We start from the raw sequence: 26,020 nt of genomic DNA on the forward strand, positions 1-26,020 counted from the left end.
TGAAGCACCACACCCAGCAATTTCACGATTGGTAAGAGCATTTATCAAAATCTTATTTCATTATTAAATATCATCTCACAATTCATTTTGCTGTTACTCATATCACCTACAACGAGATAGAAACCAAACACATCATCAACTGTGGATCCGCCCTCAAACGTTTTGGAAACAGATCTGAGAAGACAGTTTATCCAACTATTCAAAATCCATGATTTAATTGAAATTGTTGTTGTGCAAAACAATTAACAGAAGGCTTCAACTGCTAAATAACAAACTGCAAAATTATGTTTCTCCTATGCCATTGTTTCTATGATTTCTGATGACCTTTGCTCCTTGGAGGTGCTTCACTTCCTGGAAACAAGCACAAAACAATTTTAACAAGTGAATAAAAGCAAGGGGGCAGTGATCTCTGAGCTGGCAGGGTGGAGAGGGCCAGAGACGGTTGTTAACTAGTGTGCTGACGTAACCTATGCCAACAGCTCAGAGACCTTTTTCCCAATATTAAACTAGACAAAAGAGTACAATCAATACACACACACACTGCTTATGACTACCTACCTCCTCCAGAGGAAAACAAAGAAGAAAAGAATGAGGGGAGGGAGGGTTAGATTAGTCCCTAGGATGAAGAAATCTAAAGGTACCTTCTCTAAAGTTGCTTTTGAACCTTCGAGGCACATGACGGAGATACCTCATTCTTCCAGTTCCAGTAGTCTTCCTTCTAATAGCCTTCACACTCCAGTTATCTGATTTCACAAAGAAATTAATTACCAAACCTTAAAAATCTATTGATTATGTAACAATTGAAATACAAGGAAAGTAAACTCTACAGTTAATAATCAAATCTATGTTTCGAGAAATATATATATCAATCGAATGCTTCGTATAATCAAGGAAGATGTGGAAAGAAACATTGAAAATTGACTGGGAAGGGGGGCTATATGACAACCCTAATAAGTGTCAATTAGCACAAGGCATCGTATAATCAAGGAAGATGTGGAAAGAAACATTGAAAATTGACTGCGAAGGGAGGCTATATGATAACCCTAAAAAGTGTCAATTAGCATAAGGCATCATATAATCAAGGAAGATGTGGAAAGAAACATTGAAAATTGACTGGGAAGGGGGGCTATATGATAAACCTAATAAGTGTCAATTAGCATAAGGCAGCACATATTTATTCAGTATCATTAAGGCATTCATTTGCAAGACACCCTTTACCGTCTAAAAATATTAATACTTAACTGATTAAAATATGAACAGATAAAATGTGATTATGGGAATTCTGGAAACCATGAAACTAAAAGGTAATACATGAATGGACTGTAAAATTGTGTAGATGGTAGAACGAAGGTGTAGACCTATGCACACAAACATATATGCCACATGGCAAGCAAGAAGATAGACAGTTAGCTAACACAACTGCATTGACTGGATTGTCGGACTAATTAATAGAAAGGAAGACATCAAATTGAACAAGACATTAAGGTAATGTCAAACTTTAATAATGTGTTCTTTTAATGCAATCCCTGGTTCCACCATCCTTAAATTGGATCGTTATTGGCCCACAAGGAAAATAAATAACTCAATAAAAAATTCAGTGGCAATTTCATAATTAAATGGGAATTCAGAACCAAAACGTGAAGAGAACAGAATAGGTATTTAACTGTATTCAAATGTTTAAGTGGGCGGTATTTCTGTTTCTGGAAACTACAAAATAATATGGTAATGTGTAAACTTAGGACTAGAAGGGCTTAATTGAAAATAACATAAGATATGAATTTGAAAACAATGAGAAGAGTTCTTCTTCCCCACGATATGAACAGTGTCCAGTAGCAACCCCTCTTGATTTATATGGATTGAGCTCACTCGATAGGGCTCTGTTTGATCTAAAACCTTAGGCATAGGTTTGTAAACTCCCAACCTTCTTAAGAACAACCAACAACAGGCCAAAAAAATCACATATTAAAATAATGAATTTGCTGCAAATTGAATCTGGCAGTAGGAGAATGGACCAGATCTGGTTGTGCATTTAAACCCCACTGCTGAAGATGATTCAGACTTCAGGAGGAGAGTTCCGGCAGCTTAGGTTGCCTATGAAAGGGCTTCATTCGTCCCAAATCTCAGACGCAATGGACTGCTTGTTAGAGAGTTTGATCAAGTTTCTTGCCGACCGATGGTTCGACAGTAACAGGACAGCGGTAAGAATCCGAGTACAATAAGGAAGGGAGAGGAAGAATAGGGAAGAAGGAAGATTAGAAGAAATAGAGGATAAGAAAGAGTAACTGAGAAAGAAATTCAGATTCGAATGGAAGAAGGAAAAAGAGAACAAGTGCAGCTACACAACCATGAATGGTAAAAAAGAAGGAAAAAGAGAACAAGTGCACAGCTACACAACCATGAATGGTACACCAAGCTTAAATTTTATTCAATCGTCCCAATCCCATCGTGGGTTACAATCCTATATAATATGAAAGCAAAAACTCCTAACAAACTCTATAACTGAAAAATAGAGTTCAAAGTTAATTTGGACCCTCACTCCTATGCAAAGAGATAATGATAATAGAAAAAAATGGAAATTGACAAAAACTATTTAACCCTACGTGCAACTGCATCACCTTTCCTTACTACGTGTACACAGATTTGAAGATATTTTCCAATTGGGAAAACAATTTGCTAGTGACTGCACCGGTCCCAATGACAAATTTTTTTTAAAAACAAAAACTTATTGGTGATGCCAAAGTATCAGTTAAGAACCAAAATTTGCCATGAGAAACTGACTCCTGAAGTCAACAAAGCCCTCATAGATGTGTCATCTCTCCTCACATGAAAATTTTACAATTCATTGATAATGGCTGTAGAATATTGACCCGCCTTAAATAATATTCCCATAATAGTCCCAGAACATCTTTCGAAGATCCACAACTGAAAAAGTGCAAAGGAACTCGATAAAAACAATTAATCGAGAAACCATGCCCCCACAATGGCATCATAGGTGACATACATCAAATTAAAAACGATCTAATGTATCAGTTTAACAGTCCTTAGAGAAACTAAAAGTTACAGAAAAAATATGCACGACCATGGATCAGAAACCTCAAGTGACGCTATGAATCAACTTAATTGAAAGAATACCTTAGCTGTATGAACTAACGATTACCACTATTTCAACAATATAGGAAGAAACAATTTAAACACAATTTTTATTTCTGACCTTGCAAGAACCCCTAAATGGGTTCCTAGCATCCCTCCCCACACCCGCAGAGGTGGGGGGGAATCCCAAATTAAACGACCGTTTGTGATCAATTAACCCGAATTAGCCAAATGAAGAGCAAAACAGGAATATTAAACGAAAACGAAACAAATTTCCCGATCTCGAGTGAAGAAGAGAGAAAGGGTGATCGCTTACATTTGCGAATGCGAGCAGAGGGGAATCCACAGGCAGCACAACGGCTCTTCTGGAGATGAAAGCTGCGGCGTCCGCAACGATTGCAGAGTGTATGGGTTTTGTTCCTCCTCTTACCGAAGCTTCCCGTACCCTTTCCCTGTCATGATGTTTACGCAAAATAACCAAATTAGATCGTGAATAAAGGCGATGATTAGGGTTTGGGTTTCATAAAGGCGAAGTATTAGGGTTTGGGGTTTAATAAGGATATGAAGAGATTGAGGGATTGTCTGACTAACCATTTCGCCTTGCTTGAGATGTGTTCTCTTGTGGTCACCCCTTGGTGGAGATGGAAGGAGGAGAAGACCTGCAACGTTCAGAAGAGCCAACAAGTCTCGCCAAAACCCTAGCACCTCACTCCCGTTTCTACCTTGATGACTTGTTCGCTTTATTGAGTTCAATAAAATAAACGGTTTTTGTCAAATGCCCCCCTGAAAATGCCCATTTGTTCAAATGTTCCCTTACAACTTTTCTAATTGTAAATTCCCTCTACTTTTAAAACATTGTAGCATTTTGATCCAATCCGTTAGAATAGAACGTTATGTGTAAACGGCTGGATTTTTTTGACCATTATGTCCTTGATATGGTCAAATGACCAAATTACCCTCATTAACCCAACCCTGCAAAATCTTCCAGACCCAATCGATCTCCCATGATGGGTACTTCTGCAATATGAACTTCTCCGATTCATCCCATGGAGGCTCGTTGAAATCAAATTCAGGCGAAGACCTTGCAAACCATCTCCTTCTTCATCATCATCAACCTCAACTGAACCTCACGGAATCTGCAATTCCTCCCTCATCAATTTCTGCAACTCATCTATTTCTCATACTTTCCCTTTCGATTTCCAAATATAAAGAACTGAAAGAGGAGATAGGATACCGTGAGGAGAAACAGAGCAAACCCATCTCTCCATTCTTCAAAAGTTCATATGGGGGTATCAATTCGTTTCCCAGGAAAGCACCCATCATGTCAATCATTGAAATGGCTTCAACCACCAAGCTTTCTTATATGAGGTTGAGAAACGAAGATGGGCCAGTTGATGATGAACATGAAAATCAAGAGGAAGAAAAGTACAGGAGGAGAGATTGAATTGGAGGCTAAGGAGATGGTCCAGGATTAGAAAGGTGAGTGGTAAGAAGAGGAGAAAGAGATAGCTAGGGTTTGGAAGATGAGTTGCAGGGATTTAATGGAGAGATGGGTTCGGCTGGGTTGGGATTTTAGAAAACAAAAAAATAGAATGAAGTTGTGCAATACCCTAATTAATTCATTCCATTACCAAGATTTTCATAACAAAATTCACCCCATCCCAAAATAAAATTTGTAATGTTGATTGAATGACATCCATATTTCTTCATTTTCCTTCAAAATTATTCCCAAATTCGAATTTGCTAAATTATGGATGTGTGTTTCTGCCTAATCAGAAAATCTGGGAAAAACCTTCAGACCCAGTTTAGAAAGAATTTAAAATAGAAAAATAATGGAAGGTGAAGAGTGGTAGAAGAAAGGAAAGAGCTATTGGGGTCGTATTCATGTTTTGAATCCCTTTTCAGTGGTTTGCCGCGGCGATTCAAATTTGAGATCTAGAGGAGAAGATGATGAGCAGTATAGTTGCAGAACAATCGCCGAGCTTAGTAATGGAAGTTAACTTTAAGAACAATAGCTGAGTTAAAATTGATTAGTTGTAAAATTGTTTAGATTTAGGATTTCAGTTTCAAACCTATACTATTTGGGGAAGATGAGGGTAATTTGATAACTTTACTCTTTAATTTTGGTTGGTTTTTTTCATAAAAGCATTTTGGTCGTTAGATTCCCTAAAACTAACTTCTAACGTTTCATTCTAACGGATTAGACCAAAATACTATAATGTTTTGAAAGTAAGAGAAAATTTATAATTAGAAAAGTTATAAGGGGGCACTTGGACAAATGAGCATTTTTAGGGGCATTTGACAAAAACCCTAAAATAAAAGTGATCCAAGACTACCGTTGATTGAACCGTGATTGCAGCTGATGCATTTTCTTGTTGACCTGGACCATTCGATAATGTCATGATCCTTCAAACAATGGTAAATTAGTAGTTTTTTTATTTTTTGGTAAATGGTAAAAGCAGAGTTCTAATATCAAATAAAAATGTAAAAAGTTCCCAACGCCATGGGTGATCAGGATCAGAATTGTCTCAAGGGAGCTCAGCGCCCAGGGTGTTGCCAAGGGGTATCCAGCGATCGAACTGTGCTGCACATATCTCGGCGCACACCTAGGGATGTGTGCAGCACAACCCAATGGCTGGCAGCATCCTAGGCGTGTTGGGCTCCCTGGAGACGAGCTAAACTTTGGGTGATCATTATGGTTTTCTAACCAATGAACCATATCTAAAGAGTGTCCATATCTCTACGCTCCTTCTTTCCAATGAAATTGCACTTGTGATTCTCTGTTTGATTCCTCTTGCTTCTGCTTCGTGTGTTGTATTATGCATCCAAAGTCCATTATTGCAGAAATGATGTTATAGCTAGAAAGGATAACTGCTGCCCAACCACCAATTGATGTATTCGCATCAAAGCTACCATCTGTAATGAGGATACACTTGTCTGTTGTAGGCATCTGGAAGTAGTACTCAATAGTAAGAGGTTATTTGATTTGACTTAAATCCAGTTCCATAATTAAATCGTTATGGCATGGAAAAATATTTAGATCCCTTTCCCATCTTTGAATATTCCTGAGTATGGTTATTGGTTCAGGTTTACTGCCTTAAAAAATTACTTCGTTCATGGCAGTCCATATGAAATATCCTGTAATACATGCTACGCAAAGAATGGTGTTCTTCTGTTACTTTGTTAATATATGGTTTGAGATAACCGAGGTGAAGAGATGCATGATATAATTAAATTGCAAATGCTCTGTTCTCAGACCAAAGGATCCAGCTGCCCAAATTCTTTTAGAGAACTCACATGCAAAAAAAGAGATGTCATTCTATTTCTTCCTTTTGGTTGCAAAGTGAACAATAAGTATCGGTTGGTGTACACTGATTTAGTTTTGTCTTGGTAAGCAGACCTTTTCTAAGAACTTTCCATGCAAAGAATTGGAACTTTGGGTGTAACTTGAGTTGTCATACTGATTTTCAGGGACCATTGAGTTGGGTAGGCACATGAGAGAGGAAATGTGCTGCTGTTTTGGTTGTGAAGCTCCTTGATTTGGTATATGGTGTAAAAAGGAAATCATAATGGGGGTGTGTAGGAAGAGGAATGTTGAGAATGGCTTGTCTAATGGATGTAGGAAAGATTGTGGAGATCAAAGGTTGATTCCATCTCTAGTTAATCATTAGGTCACAGACATGCTTATAGGAGGGATGTGGTGTAATTGTACTTGGAATTTGGTAGTTGGGAAGAGCTAGAAGCCACGGTGACCCCCAAGATCATCTTCCTTAACTCCGGCAAAACAACACAAATACTCCTCCATATCCAAGAGTTATTCCTCTTGTGGGGATTATGGATGTTAAATAATGAGGAATTTGAGAAGTACTTGGCTTTCAATGTTTGTATCCATAAGAGCCTGGATTCAATCAAAAGTTTCCAGCCCAGTTTCATTAGCAAGGCCTTGTTGTGAGTCTTAGTGCCACGAAGACTTGGATAGAGAAACGATTGAATGTGAGACTTTCCACTCATACTTGGACAGAGTAACGGTTGTTTGTGGGACTTTCACCACTTGACTTGGATAGAGTAACGGATATATGTGAGATTAAATATAGACTGAAAAATGGGATTGCAGGTGACTCGACTTCAGGATAAAGTAACAGGAGTCTAGTTCATTAATGGGAATAGCTGAAGCTTGGAAAGGAGTATAAAAGGGTGGAAAAGGGGCTCAAAATGAGAGAAAAATGGAGGAAATGTCTTTTGGGGTTGTGGTTGGGCTCTATTTTCAAATGGGGGTCACCTCTATTTATAGGAAGATCATGGTCATCTAAGGTTGTAGGGTAAAATACCGCAGCACCGCGTGATCGTCCGTATGATGATGGTCTCCTTTAACCACGGTGTCGCGATTGGAGTCATGTCCAATTTTTTGGTGATTTTGGGGTTAGTCTGATTCTTTTGTGTGGTGCCGATGATCGCCCATGCTCCGTTGTCATCATTGCCTAGAGGGGTGGTAATTTCTAGCGTCTACAATATTCAACAACAATTCATATTTATTTGATCGTGAGTATTTAACTTTGTCTGGTTCGCAGTAACCTATACTGCCTATTTGGTCCACAGTAACCTATACTTTTATTAGGTCTACAACAACCTGATGTTGTTTGGTCCGCAGTAACTTATATTATCTATCTGGTCCACAGTAAACTATACCGTTTATTTATCATTGGAGTTTTTATCTAAGACCTCTATTTGGGGCTCAGTATTTGCCTTTGTTTGAGCAAATTACTACCTACTACTTGTTTCCATTGGTGTAGCTATTTGATGGTGCACTTCTATCTTTCTTTGGGAAGATTACTACCTACTACTTGCCGCTTGTACCTTTTGGATGTTGTATTTTTATCTTTTGTTGAGAAGATTACTACTTACTACCTAACTTCTTTGAGAATTGTCTTTGATGTTATTGTTGCTATGATATTGTGGACTGCGATTAGTGTTCACTAGCACCTATTTTGCTTATTGTTTATTGGATTTGTTCAACGAGACAGATATTATTTACTGAAGTTGTTGATGATTTGTATGTGTAGACACTGAAATTTTGCCACCATCTTTAGTGATGATGACAACGGGACACAGATAGAAAGAATCTCATCCAAAGCCCAAAGGAGCCTATGAAATCATGAAAAATCACAGAAAACCCACTAAAAACAAAGAAAAACCACATAAAAAAACCCATAAAAAGCTAATTTTTAAGGGGTTGTGGACCACAACCTTGCGTCAGCCGGATGACCTCATTCACGATGCAGCAAAAAATTCACCCCTAAAAATAGGAGGGACCCCCACCCTCAAATCAAGGAAGAAAAAGAGGAGGAAGAGGGTCCAACTCCATGATCTTTGAGTCTTGAGAGTGTTTTATCTCCCCCTTTCCAATTATTTGAGTGAATTTTGAATGTTATCTTCTCCATTGGTAGATCTATCAATTATCCCGCTTGAAGAATGGTCCTATCAACCGCATTATCTCTACTGTCCCCATAACCGTTATTCTGTTTGCATACAAATAACAAAGCTTCCAAATATAGCCGTTATTCTGTCCGAATAACTAATCCTTGATCCCAGTACCCTAAATGGGTTGAGTAAGAAGGGTGATGATCTGACCATTTGTCTCCATTTGAGTAGAGGGACGACAGAGAATCCGAGGTCCATTGCATCTTTGTACAAAAGTATAATCGTCATATGTCATCTTAACATGATGTAGTCCTTTAAATCTCATTGCTTTAGTGTACATTGTAGTGAAATACCTTTTGCTTTCTTTCTATTTATGTAAATAGGCTCCAATATGATGCACGTTCACTATGATTGTCCTGTACAATTTTGATAATCTTTTAGTCTCACATGATAACATAAAAACACCATAAGGAGAGAATATTCGACATAAGCATTTAAACTAGAAAGATTGGTTTAACCGGACGAGATGGGGTGCTAATACCTTCTCATCCTCGTAACCTAACCCCTTTACTTATCTCTGATTAGACCATATGGAATCACATGATTTTATTTGTTCATTCAGAAAAAAGTCACACCTATTGGGTCCTAGGCCCTAATCCTAGGTGACGACTCCATTTATTATGATTTCTCAAGCATGATTCCTACCTCATATATGCCAATTAGGACTGATTATTATATTATTTTGTCGCCAAAAAGGCCACAAAAACCAATGGATCCCGCCCGAAAGGCGGAGGAACCCCGCATCCGAAGGCCGCGGTATTTACAGTATGCTTGATTTGATATTGTTACCTAAATGATGCTTCTCTCTGTCTCTATCTCTATGTCAATTGTCGTCTACAACTTTAGAGGGAGAGTTCATTAAAGTGTTAAGAATTCTCGGCTTGGAGGAATGTCACATCGAGAATATGTTTCCCAATTTGGGAGAGTTTTGTTTCCTAAATTAGTAGTTTAGTATTACTAGGATTAGTATTTAGAGTCCTAGTTGATTTATTCTTTCCTCCTTAGTGTTCTATCGGTTTGGCCTGAAACTTTGGGTGTCTGATAGTGGTTGAATCCCTTGAGGGAGTAATGGATATCAAAGATGAGTGAAATAGAAATGTACTTGTGAAGTTTAGCGGTAGTGGTAAACCCTACTTAAAAAATTAGGTTTCACTTCCTTTTTTTGGGTGGAGTGGTGGAGGATTTTAAACTAGATAAAGTACAAGGTCTGGAACTTGAAACCTCTTGGGGGCTAGGCTTGACTGCACTAGCCTCAAGCCATTGCGCTAGTAGCTGTCCTCCCCACCCCTCTCCTTTTATTTATGGGAAAATTTCACGTATCTCCCTTGAGATTTGCCTTAATTGCACTTTCACCCGTGAGATTTGAAAATTTTCATTTACCTCCCCTGTTTTCAAAACTAAGTAACAAAACACCTAGTTTGTTAACTGTATACGTAAACGTTAAATTGTGTTTTAATTGATCAAAATACCCTCATCTTCCCCAAATCGTTTAGGATATGAAAAAACTTGCAACCCATCTTCCCCAAATCGTTTCCCCAAACTTGCAACTTCTTTTGAAGAAGCGGCTCGTTCTTTAACAATCCGATGAAGCTAACTTTGGTTATGCAAATTGACTAGAGCTTCAATCGTAAAAAACCAAAAGGGACACAAGAGAGAGGCCCCAAACATGATTTATCATTTACATTTTTTGAATTCCATTTCCACCATGGGGAATTGAAACCTCCACCAAATAGGTGGACTTCATAAACTCATGAATTGTTGGAATCTGAAACGGACGGTTTAAAACAATAAACTACTGGATAATTCATACTTACCTTAAATGAACCAACACCCTATCGAATAATTATCTCCTCTAATTCACGGGCACCTCCAATTCCTCTAATAGGGGAAGTGGACCCCACCTTGGGTAGTATTTTCGGGCAGGGGGTAGGGTGGTCATTTCTGCCCCCATGTGAAGAATTGGAGGAATTGAAGGGGACAACGATTTGCATCCTGCCACCATTGATGGATCTAGTTTATTTTCTTTACCTTGTGGATTGGTTTTAATTTTGATCCTAAACCTAGTTGATAGGCGTGTCAACCTGTCTGTCTCCTTCAGTTTTTGTTAGACCTAATTGATCCTCTTCATTTAAGCCCCACATTGTTTAGGGCCTCATAAACTAGGCATGGACAATAGGTCCAATATAAGGATTAACAACATTAAATTCAAAGTAGATTAATACAGAGCATCATCGCAAAAGCCACTTCAATCCATCCAAAATCATATAGGAAAAATGTAAAAGATGATCAGTCATACCTGAATCAACCTAGCCTCAATTGATTAGGATAGATACTCACTATCCTTCTCAAATCCATGATCAAAATGGTTGTCAGAGCAAAATGGTTGTCAGAGGTATCCAAACCTCAAATCCAGCGTCGACAACCTAATCGATTTAAACCCAAGAAAGGAAAAATTTTGAGTTGTAGGTTTTGAAGAAACGATTTAGGGAAGATGAGTTGCAAGTGTTTGTCAAACCTTAAGGATTTGGGAAGGCGAAGACATTTTGATCAATTAAAACACAATTTAAACATTTAACGTCTATAATTAACAGACTGGGAGGCAAACCTCAAGAGATATACATGAAACTTTGCCTCTATTTATTTGGTGTTTTATATTGGTTATTTGTTAATAATAAGGGCAAAAAAGCTGCCCAGTCACGTGACCTTACACATGGGATAATATGGATGAAATTGTTTAGTTTATAGGGTTGGGATGGTAATTTCATTGCTCCTGTGTCTAAGCTCAGGGACCACGCGACCGGTTAGAGTTCCTAATTTCCTAATAATAAATTGTCAATCACGTATCGAGAAAGTTTGGATGCCCTACGTCTTTCCCTCCCTTTGATATTCACTGATGTTTTCCCACACCAAAATCAAAAGCTGCAGTTCGATCGAGAGCTAGAATCAGGACAACTATCATCTTCCGTTATATTCACTTCGTCGTCTCTCCTCTGTCAAATCTTTTCCCGCCCCCAAGTAAGTATCCTTTAACGCCGCTTTAGCAGTGTTGTTCTCTGTTTATTGTTCCTCTTGGTACTGTGCAAGTTGGTGTTTACTTATTTCGTTTTTCAAGTCCCTATCTCTTCAACTTTAATGAAATTGCAGTTCATGTTCTCATGTTTGAGGTTCTTCTTTTTTCTTTCTGGGGTTTTTCTCTTTGGCACAAATTGGACTAGGGTTTTGCTTCCGAAGGCTATTTTTTATTGTGTTTTTCTCGTTTTAGTGACAAATAGGGTGTGGCGTGGTGCATTCGTCTTTGGATCTGAACCATTTGTTGTTTGCAAGGGGACAGAAGCTTATGTTTCACTTACTTCTGCTAAATTTTGTTTCATGGGTTCGGGTTTCTACCTTAGATTATTCTTCAATGCAATTACGATTGATTTTCTTGCTCATTCATCTTCCATTTCCTTTGAATTTTTACTGGTTGAATATTGCATCTCAGTGCAATTAGGATATATTTTTCATTTACTGGTTAGCGGATTAAAGATCATAAAGCCTGTTTGTGTTTTCCGGGTGGGGGGGGGGGGGGAGGTTGTTGGGGAGCGTGCCTCAGGGGCAAAACTGTTGGTGCAGTCCTCGTGGTTACGCCTTTATGTGGGAATTTCAGAGTAGTGATTCTAGATTTGGAAACATATTTTTCTATAAAATGGACGAAAAGGAAAGAAAGAAATGCCAATTTGTAGACTTATTGTATTGTTTGCTTTCTTCTGTTAAACAATCTTAAGTTAGGTGTTTTATTTTCTTTTCTCCCTCTCTCTTTTGATGGATTGGAGTGGCTATTGAAAATTAAGTGTTTGTAGTATTGCAGCTTTTAAACTCAACGTACAGATTTAAATTGTAATCTACAATGGGGGACAGTGAAACTGTGGTTGCTCAAGCATCGACTGTTATGGAATACCCATCCACAGGCTATATTCCAACCGAGTACTCTGCTGTAAGCTCAAACATTACTCCAGATGGTGTTGCTTTCACCGCTGGAGCTGCTGTGGATATGAACGCTCCATCCATTCCAACAGATACTGCTTATCCCTTGCCGGATGGTTCTAGTTCAGCTGCTGGAAATGCATGCAACTCTGATCCTAGTTCTGTTACACAAGAACCTCCTGTTACCTCACTAAATGAGTCAAAGCCAGCTGTTGCTGTGGCAAATACTTCTGAGAATCTTATCAGCCAGGAGAGTGTAGTACCAGATTCAGCTCAAATTGTTGGTTGTGATTCTTCTGTAAATGGCAATGGTGTTATTGAAGCGAGGGATTTTATTCATACAGGAAATGGTGAAAATGGCAATGCTTCGAATGATGCTGGTGGGGCTGAGCAACCGTATGAAGAGAGTTCTGGTACATCTTGCAAACCTCTCTCTTTGCCCAGTGAACATATGCATAATACTATGAGCTTAACATGTCTATCTGAATAGTATTTTTCTTGTAACGGAACTATCTTCTATGGCATTTGTATGTCATTGGAATAATCATTAACTTTTGATATGAACTATCAAAAGTTCACTTTCTTTTTGATATGAACTATTCAATAACTTTTGCTAAGTCCCTCTTTACCCAGATATCCTGATTTCCATATGAATTGCTATTTGAAGCGCACCATGTGATGGTAGTCACCCATTCCTATGGGACTTGAGAAAAATCTAAATCATTATTCTTTAGTTGGTCTCTAAATGTCCAAAATGCTGATTTATCTGGGACCTCAGAGGAGCACAGGTCTAAGTTTAATCTTGGCCCATGGGGACACGTGACTTTTGGATTTTTAGATGGATGCGGAGGATCTGATTGTTTATGTACCATCTGGAATGGTTTAACTAGGTGGAATATTCTTGAATACCTCATGTATCCCGTGATGCTGTAATGTTTATTGGCATCTATAACTTCTTGACCTCTTGGTCTTCTGTCTTGGAAGACCACTTTTATTTGCATATGCTTGTCCAGGGGCATATCTTTGAAAGGTTTCCCCCTTAAAGTGCCAACTGTGTGATAGGTTGAGAATATCATGAATAAACTTACCATGAAGAGTCCCAAGAACTGGATCCTGATCTTAAACCTTTGGTTGATCAAGAGGGGTTTAACTGATTCTCCTTTTAGAGTACGTCAAAATACTAATCTTTTTGTGGTTGATTTTCTGCTGTAGAGTTTTTAGAAAAGGAGAATGATGTTCCAAGTAACCCTTGAACGAAAAAGAGAAATTCTGAGGGTGTGGTGACATTAGTATTTGCGGAAAAGTTTAATGCTCAGTTCTAGGTCCACATTCAAAATTTTCCTCACTTGAGTATCTTGATCCTTAATAGATGTAAAAGTATCTGAAGGAGATCATAAATAGGTGTAGCTTCCAGATATTACCTCTATTAGCCATTCTTAAAATCCAAAGTCTTATGACAGCCAGTTAGTTTAGCAGGCTATGATTGTAAGATTGCTCTTTCTCTATCTATCTAATAAGCTGTCTGGGTAAGTTTTTCAACTCTATTTTCTTTTGGTAAAATTTCGTGTTCCTTTCTTTATGAAAAATAGTGTAAAGCAATGTAGGAAAACTGATGTAGCTCAGAAGATTTTCAGATTGTGATTTAATGAAGGAAATAGTGCAATTTCTAGAGGTTGCAGATTAAAGCAATTGGCTCAGAAAACATATGCAAAAGGCTCATCAATGTTTATGAGTCGGGCAATAAATTGTTCATATTAATGACGGTTTATGGAATTTTAGGATGACCTGATTTTGAACATGCAGTTTTAGATGCGATGAGTAGAAGTGCAACAAACAGAACAATTTTCTAAGAAGAGCCTGCCAGCCTCATGGCAGTGGATTTGTGAGAATTGCACCTTGAAGGGGGGGGGGGGTGAAATGAAACACTTATTAAATACAGATAATTTGTGCTAAACGATAATAGGAAATCATTTGTTTAAATTGCATTGAAGGGTAACCCATAAGAGAGATCCCATCAAAAGTCAAGGCTAAGATCCACTCCAAACAAAATTGGAAGTCTCTGAAGTCCGAATACACCTTTGTTTATAATTAGAGAAATTGAACATTCTAACAGGTGGCCACCCGTTTTAAGCTTGTCTTGTCTACATTGGTGTTGTCTGTTGGATCACTTGTGGATCCATATGAGCCCTCACTTGATATTCTCCTTTCCGTGGTATTACTATGTTTTTCCGCTATTTTATAGAATGTTCAGGTGTTGATCATTATACTGTTATGTTGGTCGAATAAAACTCTGCTTTTCTTTTTATGATTATTAACAAATTTCTCCCCTATTTTTTTGTTTGCTCAAGAAATGGTTGTTCAAAGGCCCTACGTTTTTCTTAAGTAGTTTCTCTTCTTTTTTTTTTTTTCTAGAGAAACCCAAGGCATGGGTCTTGACAGTACCTAACCGGCTAATCCATAATTTCCAGAAGGGAACTTTATCTTTTGAATGGCAGTGATTGTGAGGATCTAGTTGCCATGTGTGGAGAGATGGTGTATGGATATGAATGGGAGGGTATGCCAGTACATGGTAGGTTATTTGAATCCAAAATTTAATGTGTGGCCAATTCACCCCATTACCTAGATATCCATATGGCTGAAATTGCTACTTCACCTTCCAAGCGACAAAATTTGGGTGCTGGTGTAGAGAAAATTTTCAATCTAAACATTTTTTTTGTTAAGCCTTCCACCGATTCTTATCTGAGTTTGAATCATTTTGTTGTGTAGTTTTCTTTGATGATTGAATCATTTTTTTATTGTGTAGTCTTCTTTGATGATTTGCCCCTCAATTTTGTTGCCAGCACTTTCTGCTGAAGAAGAACGACTATGGAGCATTGTGAAAGCAAATTCCTTGGACTTCAATGCGTGGACTGCCCTCATTGAAGAGACGGAGAAGGTTGCGGAGGTATGTTCTTGTAATTCTTCACATTGGAAATAATTTTCTTTCTATAGATAACAAAGGTTTTTTTTGACTCATAGCCAAGAAGGCAAGAATATTGTTCGAGTATATAGTACTATACAAACCTACATAACAGCAGAAAACACAATGTACATTGTCTCTCTTTTTACATCGGAAATGATATTCTAGCATGTATTTGATGGCTTTTGTTTTGTTTTTTCCTGCCTGTCTCTTTGGTCCGACTAGACAAATCTTGCTTCTTCCTGTTTGTGTCCTACTGCTAGCTGAACTGTTTCACATTTCTGTATACTTTATCTGCACAAGTTGATGTATTAGTGTTTGAATTATTTTAGATTCTGCTTATTTTCTAGTCCTCCTGATTTCCAATTTGAACTCATTCCAGTGGATGCTGATGTTGCTGATGATGCATATATTTTGTGAATGGGTATGGATCAGTTGTATTAGGGACCTAGTGTTGTTTTGTGCAACCTGCAAACGATAGCAATAATGGAAGAACACACACACACACAGACAAAACAATTCAAGTGGTTCGGCCAATGTGCATATGTCCATGGGGATGATGTTTCTTCTTTGATTGGAGTAAACAGGAATACAGAGTGTTTTCGGCTATTGTCTCTCTTACAATCCTTAACCCTAAATACCCCAAGCAACTACGAAAATAGGGCAACAAAAAATAGGGACGAAGTTACAGAAATAACCCCCAAAATTCCCACGGAGGCTCCATAAAACAGTCCAATCATCAAAAGTCAAGACACCAAACCTCAACACCTAGGGCACTTGTTTCCCATTTAGCTCTTGATGTTGTGCTTGCATGCACTGCTTTTCTGTTGGATTTGGGGAAGAGTACCTCATGAGATACCCATAGTTGTCACGTCGTCACGGTGATCCAAGTCGGTGGAGGGGTGTCATGTCGATATATCGACATGTCGCCCACCATGGCAATTATATTGAGCATGTTTTTTTTTTTAATATTCTCTATTTTTAATGTCATTTAGTATGCTATAATATATACCCTATAACATAAAAAATTAACATGAAAGTGTACTACTAATCTACTATGGTTTAATTCATGAAAGTGTAATATCCATTAGTGTATATGAAATCATGGATTATCAAATAATTGATAGCAATAGTCTTGCTGATAATAAAGTTGAAAAATCATGAGAGTTGGGATATGGTTCATATGAAAGTGACTACAGAAGTAACAAAACAAAAAAACAAGTACAAGAACGTAATTTATATTGAGTGAATAAAGCTAATAAACAACCCATCTAAATTTAAAAAAAAATTGCTGATGTGAATATGTGATTGTGTATTAGTCAATAGTGTATTAGTGTTTTTTGTTTGATGTTATTTTAATTTTTTTATGTTAAGGAAAAAGCATTAAAATAAAAAATGGTTAAAAAAAATTATTGTTAAAAAATTAAGTTTTATAATTTGAAACAACCATGTCACCCGATATGGCCATATGTCGTGGTATGGCGTCCATGGCGGCGCCATGGCGACGACATGGAGTCCATATCAGTTGATATTCTTACATCATCCATATCGGTGGTTGATATGCCCACTTCTCCAGCGAAATGACGCCATGGCGCTGCCATGACAACTATGGAGATACCACATGCTTATATGAAGTCCTTTCTTCGATGATTTATTTTCTTCCTTTTTCTTGGGTGTGGGGGGAAGGCACTAATATAAGCGATCAAGGTTGGTTTACAGTTTTGAGATTGGAGAACATGTCTACACGTGTTACATATGTATCTTCACATTCCCATATTTGCATATGTTGGTTCAAAATCATGTACACATTCTTATAATGTGAGTTATATTGAGTTATATACTTGCATAGTTGCATTAACGGGCACAGACAAAAGATATGAGGTTCTAATAGTTAATGTTATGACTCTTAGGTAGTGCTTTTACCTTCTCAAGGCCAAGAGTAGATCATCCAAAGCCATAGTTCGAAAACTCGGGTCTCGGTGGGTTCTCGGTCCCTTGGAAAACCGAGACGAGTCGAGATCTCGCCGAGATTGTGCATTTTTTTTGGGACTTGGACCCCCAACTCGGTGGGTTTTACACATATTTTGGGTCTGAAACTTGGTATTCAGCCTATTTCAGGCCATTTAAACACAATGACACACCCAGATTTCCCAAAAAAAAAGGGTCCATATATGAGTTTCACTTTGGACCATAGGTTGGTAGGCGACGAGTCGTACTAAAACACCCTACTCTACACATAATTTAGTAATACATAACAAATTAGCAATCAAAACATTCAATTTAGTACATAGCAATCAAAACATTCAAATAAAGAGTACATTACATCAATCTTCTCTGAATTTGTTACATAAAATGTGATCGAGTAATGAATTCTTCCTCATATTGATCCGCATAGAATTCCCATTTCATAGAATTGCTGAAGTGTTGCACATAGTGTGACACAGACTCCATATAAGTGTAGTCATCATCATATACCAAACCCCCTATCCTAGGGTACATGGGAGGCTATTGGTATGAGGTGTGAAATCCACTGCTACTGTCATATTGAGTTTGAGGCGTGTATGGCTGGTTTGGGACTGGGAATATGTGCCCAAAACTTGACCCAGTGCTTTGATTGTCAAACTCAATTGCTGACTGCCCAAACTGAGCATAGCCACTATATTCAGAACCGGTGTTCTCCTGGTCATATTCATAGCCATGATGATGCTGAGATGAATGCCATGACTGATGCTCACTAGTAGTATCTATACTTATGTTTCCGAAACTTGCAAGCATGGCGTTCATACTGTTGTCATCATCTTGAGCATGTGAGTGTTTGCAACCCTTCTTTCTGTTGTACGTTTTACTGTGGCCACCATGGACTTGATCTTGAATGGCATCCGTAAACTGAGACTCACTTGTGAAATGCACGGGTTCCGCTTGCGTTTCCACATTATATTGGTACTGCTCGCGTATCCCCTCATGACGATCATCATAACCACCACTTTGCATGCCTCCATCATCACCATGACCATCACCATGACCATGACCATGACCATGACCATCACCATCACCATCATCATCATCATCATCAAATTCTCTCCAGCCTTTTTAAAGTTAGAACCGTTATCCGTCACAATTTGGATAACGTTCTTTGCTCCTACCTCGTCCACTACTAGCTTCAACTCCTTATACAAGTATGATGCATCTTTTACATCCTTTGATGCATCGACAGACTTTAAGAATACTGTCTTCCCATAGCAACTCACCATGAAATTTATAATGGACAGTCTAGTAGGTCCAGTCCAACTATCAGTCATAAGGATAACCCCATACGTCTCCCACATTGGCTTCAAACCATTAATGTACTCTTTCAGCTCTTGTACCTCTTGAGGCAAATATATATTATATAATTCATGTGGTGAAGGCCCCTTCCATCCTGGGCCAGCCCTCCCTGCAGCGTCAAGGAATGCATCATAGTATGTTCCTTGTGCTACATTAGCTGGAATGCCATTGTATAACATGAACTTGCTTAAGGTGTTCCATGCTTCTTCTTGTTTATCACCAAACATTTGCGGGATGGTTGGCTGGTAGGCATCTTGTTGCCTAAAAATTGTTGGATCCTGCTAAAAAATAGGATCTGGGGAATGTGCTCGTGGTCGGGTTGGGGACCGTGGTATATGTCTTGTCCCAGTGCTTTTCCTCCTCTCATCTTGTTGCACTGGTGCAGCTGAGTCAGATCCACCAGCTCCTCTTGCCTGCTCATATCTTGTTACATTCTCAAAATGCAAACTTTGTCTACTCTCTGCCAAAGTCTGTTGGTAAATTCTCCATTCAGCCTCTGATTGAAATTCACCAGGTGGAGGCCTAAATTCTGTATCATCTCTTCCACGGACCTCTACACCAGGCCTCTCTAGTACTGCCTCATTAAACTGTTGTTATATTCTTTCCCTCTCAGCTTTCTTTATTCTTCCTCCTCTCAAGTGTTGTGCCATAGCTAGTTTCACTTGAGTCGGAACATTTGGGCATGAGGCAACATCCTTGCCTGTACCAGACAAATGTTGCTTTAATCTGGTGGCTCCTCCAGATAACAACTTTCCACAATAATTGCATTTGGACTTTTTGTCTTCGGACATTGGGATTCCATGTTGCCATGCTATATCAGACATTGTGTACAAAATGTCTTATACTTTACACTGTTACATAAAAAAACATGTATTAGTAACTATTAAAAACTTAAAGTAATGTATTAAAGAGTTAAAGTATTGTATTAAAGACTTAAAGTAATGTATTCAATACTTAAAGTATTCTGTTCATAACTGTTAAACATAATGTCAAGCTACTAGAACAATCAAATAGCTATCTCTTATTTATCTCATAATCCTAGTATTTATTTCTTAATTAAAAATAATATTTGGAATTTTTATTAAAAAATATTTATACCTTAAAGTATTAAAAAAATATAATGTAATGATGTATTGGACACCATTTGAAGTTGAACATTATGTACATATGTTGTGCATAATTTTCCATAAACAATAAGTATTTTTCCTTAATATTATATATATATATATATAATTTTAATAATATTTTTATTAATTCTGAAAAATAAAATAATTTTTTGAACGGGTAAAACTAAAAAACTGATCCTTGAGGCTGTGGAACATCCAAAGTTGTTCAACATATATGAAAATCACTTCCAAACAATCACTATTCATCCTATTTTTTTTCTTCAAATAAATCATTTATTTTTACAGAAATTATAATAAAAAAAATAATAACAGAAAAATAATTCGGACTCCATCAAGTGATAGATCGGCCAAAGTTGTTCAATATATATGAAAATCACTTCCAAACAATCACTATTTATCATATTTTTTTCAAATAAATCATTTATTTTGCAGAAATTATAATAAAAAAAATAATAACAGAAAAATAATTCGGACTCCATCAAGTGATAGATTGGCCAAAGTTGTTTAACATATCTCAAAATCATATGAATCTACTAAGGATTGCACAATTTTTGTTGAAAAAAATAGATTTGGGGAAAAGAGGGAATACCATTGAAAAACCTTCAAATATGTGATGGTTCTTGCAATATTGGAGTTGAATGTTCAAGTTTGTAGTTGAATTACACTTCAAAGCTTGCAATCCATCAAAAAATTGAAGCCAAGAAGAAGAAATATCGACTTTGGAGCAGTTTTTTGAGTGCTTTAGCCTTTTAGGACAAAACTCACCGAGATATGCGAGTTCTGTCATGGTTAGGTGGATATATTTGTGGTAGATGGGTCTAGATGGGTCAAAACCATGGGTAAAACTGATACCGAGATCTCGGCGAGAAATTGCATTTTTTTGTACCGTATGGTGTATCGTCTCGGGTTTTGAAATAACCGAGAAACTTGGCGAGTTCTCGAACCATGTCCAAAGCACTTTGATGTTGAAGTGTTGATCCCATGGTCCCACCACGTCCAATTAAAATCCTGGGGTGGGTTTATGAAATGTCAAAACTTTGATGAGTTATTCTTTTCTTAATCTTTATAATGGCCTGAAGAATGATCTATTTCCTCCTTTTTTTCGGTGGGGGTGTGGTGGAGTTTGAGGTAGTTTACTTAACCTTAGTGTCCTAGTTTTTATAACGGGGGCAGGGTCCAATATGTATATTTTGCATAATGGATGGTTAGCCATGTAACAGACTAGCAGTTTTCTTTTTGGCATAGGAAACCCATTTTGAGAATCTTTCTTGTTTTGTAGAAGCAATCCTCTTGGTAGGAGTGTGCAGATAAAAGAATGTGATATTGAGATCTTGGTTTGGATGTGGGCATCTGATATGGAAGACTGGGAAATTTCTCTTTCCACCTTTATTTCACTCACGGGGAAAAAAAGGTGGCCTGATCCTGCATCCACATTTTCTGAGGAAAGAGAGGAAGACTCTACGAGGAAGTTACTTTAAATAGTTATTACTTCCATTAGCTTATATCCATTTTGTATGGATGGATGGTACTGCCATCATCTATTAGGCAGCTGAAACGTCTGATTAACAAACACATTTGTTGTTTGTGCTGTGGAATTTCAAGAACCACACTACATTATTGGCAATCTTATGCTATATTGCACATGGCACTATATTCCAATGCTGAACAATCTTACCAGTGCTGTTGGCTGCATGAACGAAGGGATCTTTCCTTCCTGTAGAGGAGCAAGAATCTTCTTGAAATATCAGCTTAACATTTATTGACTTAGTTCAGAATAATTGAGCTTTACTATCTCATTGTAGTTGGCGTTTTATATTAGGGAAAAGGCTGCGCATGCCATCGGGCTGCCCAGACATGTGTCTGTTTCTCTCTCCACCCCTGTAAAATGACACCCCTGCCCAGTGGCCCAGCCCATCCCGCGCTCTCCATTGGTGTGTGCTGCTAGCTTGCAGAAAGCGAGTGGCGTGCCCAACCCTTGCACTTTATATCATTCATGCTGTAAAATTTTTAGCTGTTCTGAACGGTGATTTTACATTCTTCCTCTCATTTGAGCTGTTTTTTGTTTTTTTAACAAAAAAATCAGATAACTGATCTTAAGCTTCTTATTCAGGTTGACGAAGTTCTTCTCTATGTATGACTGGAATGTCATGGTGCTTTATTTTCCATAGGGATTGACATAATTCTCTTTTCCAATTGCAGGATAACATATTAAAAATCCGGAAAGTTTATGATACCTTTTTGGCGGAATTTCCCTTGTGCTATGGATACTGGAAAAAGTATGCAGATCATGAGGCTCATTTGGGTTCCATTGACAAAGTAGTGGAGGTATATGAGAGGGCGGTTGTAGCTGTGACCTATTCAGTGGATATTTGGTTGCATTATTGCATGTTTGCTATATCTACATATGGAGATCCTGATACTGTTCGAAGGTAATCATTAGTCCTGTACTCATGAACTGTAGTGTGATTGGAGGTCATATGTGCTGGTTGTCACTGTAATGGGAATCTGGTAATTTTGTATGGTTCTAACCTTATTTCGGTATGCCTGCTACAGTGATGCCTCATGTGTGGCGGAAAGGGTTGCTGGGAATGCACTATAGAAATTCAAATTTCTATGTGCGGTCCCTTCATTTTTAGGCTACTGTTCGCGGTGGCTGTTTTCTTTTCTTTTAGGATTTAATTTCAATTCTTATGGCCTCATTCTACCCCAACCCTTTTCACTTTTCTCCGAAGGCCTGTTTAGTAGTCATGTAGTTCTCCATGAATTACTGCTGTCTTTAACTTTGACACTCTGAGGTTATCATGGGTGCATCAATGTACAAAATGCTGCTGGGAAGATCACATTCAGTTAAGGGCTAAGATGGCCTCTATCTCTGCTTCATTTCACGGACATAGTATGGTTGTTTCAGGAAGGTAAATGCAGCACATTTGTGCCTAACTTTGGAAGTGTCATGCTCTTAGACTGAAATTCTTTCCTTCTCCAACATTAGAGCTGCTGTCTCCCATTCATGGATGTGTTCAAAGGCTAACATGACATTTTTACATTTGCCATAACAATATTCTGGACTTACATGGTGTTTCAGGTTATTTGAACGTGGATTGGCTTATGTTGGGACAGATTATCTTTCCTATCCTCTCTGGGACAAATATATAGAGTTTGAATACTCACAGCAGCAGTGGTGTCATTTGGCCATGATCTACACAAGGATTTTTGAGAACCCTAATCAACAACTTGATCGCTATTTCAACAGGTGTTTCCTCATTTTGGCTGTTTTAATGTTTTTGTTTCCACCCTGTTATTTGTGTGGCATTATTAGCTTTGTTGACTTCCATGATTACATCTAATGACATATACTCATTTAGCTGTATGGTATTTGCTTGAAAAGCTTCTCTTTTTTAGTGGTTGATGATGCAATATAGACCAGTCACAAGTGATAACCAGTCCACAAGAGGATTGCAAACTTCAGGTCTGGCAAATGTAAATACTTCAATCGGTTCTCAGATTTGCAAGAAATTTCAGAATGAAGTGAAAAAAAAGAAAGAAATCGAAGAAGGGAAGAAGAAGATAGGGTAGTCTGTCTCAAACTCGGGTCTCTCACCTTATTTTGGTCTGAATCTCATTAATCAAATTCGTGTACAAGGCTGTAGCCCTTACAAATTTAAATAGAAGACTCCAAAACAGATTCAAACACTGAAAAGGAAAGTCTTAACCCAATCCTTAAATAATGAGGTAACATAAACTGACTAAGAAACTAAAATAATTAAAGAAATTGACTTAAAACAGGACTCTAACTAAACTAATAAAGTACATTCCATTTTTCTTCTTTCTACTCATATTTTAGGCCCATTAAAGTGTCCCATTAGTTGGAACTGCATACTCAGTACCTGGGTTGCTCCCTTTGTTCTTTTGGAGCTTGCTCCTGGAACGTGTAGGTGACAGAGATTCATAGTTTGTTTGGGGCTAATGAACTTACTGTTTTGGGGAATGCATTCTAAAATCCGGGGTCTACACTTTGCTTTTGAGGAGCTGAGCCTTGGAAGCCACCATGCTCATCCAACATAGATGAATGGATTTTCATTGCTTGAGGCTTACTGGGCTGAGTGTTCTGGGTAATGTACACCAACATCCGGGCTGTGCAGTGTCGTCATGTGGATTTTGACTTGTGGGAACACCATGTGTGGGTAGTATGGCTATGAGTCTGTGACGCGGAACCCAGTCACAAAACCTTATTTGGGTTCACTATGGGCCCACCCTTATAAGGAAGGAGTGGCAAATCTGTAATTTTATCACGAGTTCTCAAAGGGGAGTGGTCAACTTGTAATAAACCTGAATCTTAAAGTGTGAATAAGGTAGATAAAGAAGAAAGGATATGATAAGAGTTACCAATTAAAGAATAACGGTGATCCTGACATTAACACAAAATAAGGAATAGACATAAGAGTTAGGAATAAAGGGAGGGATATATTGGGAAACTAGGGAAAAGAAGGTTAAAAAAAAGCCTCATGAAAGATGTCTTCAACCTCTTGAATGGGGTTGCAGGCGGTAGAACCGAACCAGAATGGGAAATTGATTACAGCCCTTGAAATCAGTCTTAAACAGCCATGGAATGCCAGAACAAGAATTGCCTTGGCCTACGGAAATGGTCCAAAAGCAACCAATTCCAAGAATCAACTGATGTTCAAGTTACAAGCATCTGAAACTGAAACCAGCAGAGGTGCAGGTCTCTGTTACTGTCTGAATTAATCTCTCTACAGAGAAGACAATAGGGACTGCTGTTATAGGATATAGATCGTCCCTACCTGCTGAATCTAGTCCCACAGTATGAGGATGAAAGTAGGCAGCTCGAAAGAGCTCAATACCCGTCTTGCGTGACTGCAATACTGTTGGAACAAGGTGAAAGAAGAAGAGGTATCGCAGGTGATAGGGAGAGAAGAATGGGGAAAGGGATCGCCCAAGACAGCAGAAAGCCACACGGGCTTCAACCAAAGTAACTCAAGTCATTCTTCTAATCTGTCTTTGGTATCGCTGGGTACAAATATATAGATAAAAATGAAAGGAATCAAAACTCTTAAAGCCAAAATAGAATCCACAACTAACTAGCCTATCCTATGACTTTCAACTCTAACTAAAACTCCAATAAAAAATAGTTACAAATTTCAAGGAATCCCAAAAAATAGAAATTAATAAAATCCTAAAATATCCTACTAGACCAAAAACCCAAATTTGGATCAGGTTCTCATTCTGGATTCCCCAACAGTCCAAGGCAGTGCTCCTACTTCAGGCTGCTTGGATTTGCCTGGTGTATGCATCTCAATAAGCTTCTTGTGGCATGGTTCAAGGATTGCGGGTACCGATTTGATCAGTATCAAAATGGGACCAATTCAACTTATTGTACAATCTGTAGTGGGTTAGTGATGCAGTTACATCAGATACTGATCCTGGAGGCCTAGATGCAAGCTTGGAAGGCCCATAATGTGCTGGTGGCAGTCCAATGGGCTGAAATTAAGCTTTAGGTAGTTATAAATCAGGTTGGGCCTTTAATTTTCTTTGGTATTATTGTAATGAGCCTAATTTATAAGCCCCATAAGCTGGATGTGGTACACGAAGTTAGTAATTAAGCCGAGTATTTGAGTTAGATTTGGATGTTTAATAGCTTTTAATAGTTCTATTTTAACTATTTACTTTAATTCAGTATATAGTGATTAGGAGTTCTTTTATGAATCAATTTAGGAATATTAGGTGGTCTTTATGTATGTAATACAGCCACCATCAATTGTAAATGATTAGAGTAAAGAAAATGAGTTTTTTTAAAGAGAGTTTTGGATCTTTTTAGCTTGAGATACGGGATTGGTTAACCAATAAATCCCACAACCTCCAAGGGTTTTCCACACTTCTATCAGAATCTCATTTGGGCCTGGAGTCTTGCCTGCTTTCATCTTTCTTAAGGATTCTTTAACTTCCGGCACACTAATCTTTCTTACATATCTATGACGTGTGGTGCCTTTTTGAATAAAGTAATCGTTCGGTTCATTTCTACTCGACCTATTTCCATTTAGTAGGTCACAAATATACTCATCCC

The 26,020-nt window shown here is 38.0% G+C and overlaps 2 protein-coding genes across 3 annotated transcripts in view; one reads left to right on the plus strand and one right to left on the minus strand.

The window, feature by feature from the left end:
* Positions 1-165: 165 nt before the first annotated feature.
* On the minus strand, positions 166-3,838 carry LOC122653704 (60S ribosomal protein L37-3-like). Its single transcript, XM_043847638.1, has 4 exons — positions 3,682-3,838; positions 3,407-3,542; positions 642-743; positions 166-351 (listed from the first exon to the last, which is right to left on the minus strand). The coding sequence occupies exons 1-4, from the start codon at positions 3,682-3,684 to the stop codon at positions 308-310; spliced, it is 285 nt and encodes a 94-aa protein (XP_043703573.1). The 5' UTR covers positions 3,685-3,838; the 3' UTR covers positions 166-307.
* Positions 3,839-11,401: 7,563 nt separating this feature from the next.
* Positions 11,402-26,020, plus strand: part of LOC122653924 (pre-mRNA-processing factor 39-like) — a 29,987-nt gene continuing 15,368 nt past the window's right edge. The window contains exons 1-5 of one of the 2 annotated variants that reach the window (XM_043847886.1): positions 11,402-11,587; positions 12,416-12,944; positions 15,372-15,475; positions 22,141-22,370; positions 23,024-23,191. In XM_043847886.1, coding sequence (XP_043703821.1) covers positions 12,455-12,944; positions 15,372-15,475; positions 22,141-22,370; positions 23,024-23,191 — 992 coding nt within the window. In that variant the 5' untranslated portion in view covers positions 11,402-11,587; positions 12,416-12,454. Of the gene's footprint in view, positions 11,588-12,415; positions 12,945-15,371; positions 15,476-22,140; positions 22,371-22,547; positions 22,854-23,023; positions 23,192-26,020 lie in introns of those variants that run through there. The other variant, XM_043847887.1, reaches the window with a different exon arrangement.

The sequence above is a fragment of the Telopea speciosissima genome, chromosome 3 (genome assembly GCF_018873765.1).
Source record: "Telopea speciosissima isolate NSW1024214 ecotype Mountain lineage chromosome 3, Tspe_v1, whole genome shotgun sequence".
Taxonomy (NCBI): Eukaryota; Viridiplantae; Streptophyta; class Magnoliopsida; order Proteales; family Proteaceae; genus Telopea; species Telopea speciosissima.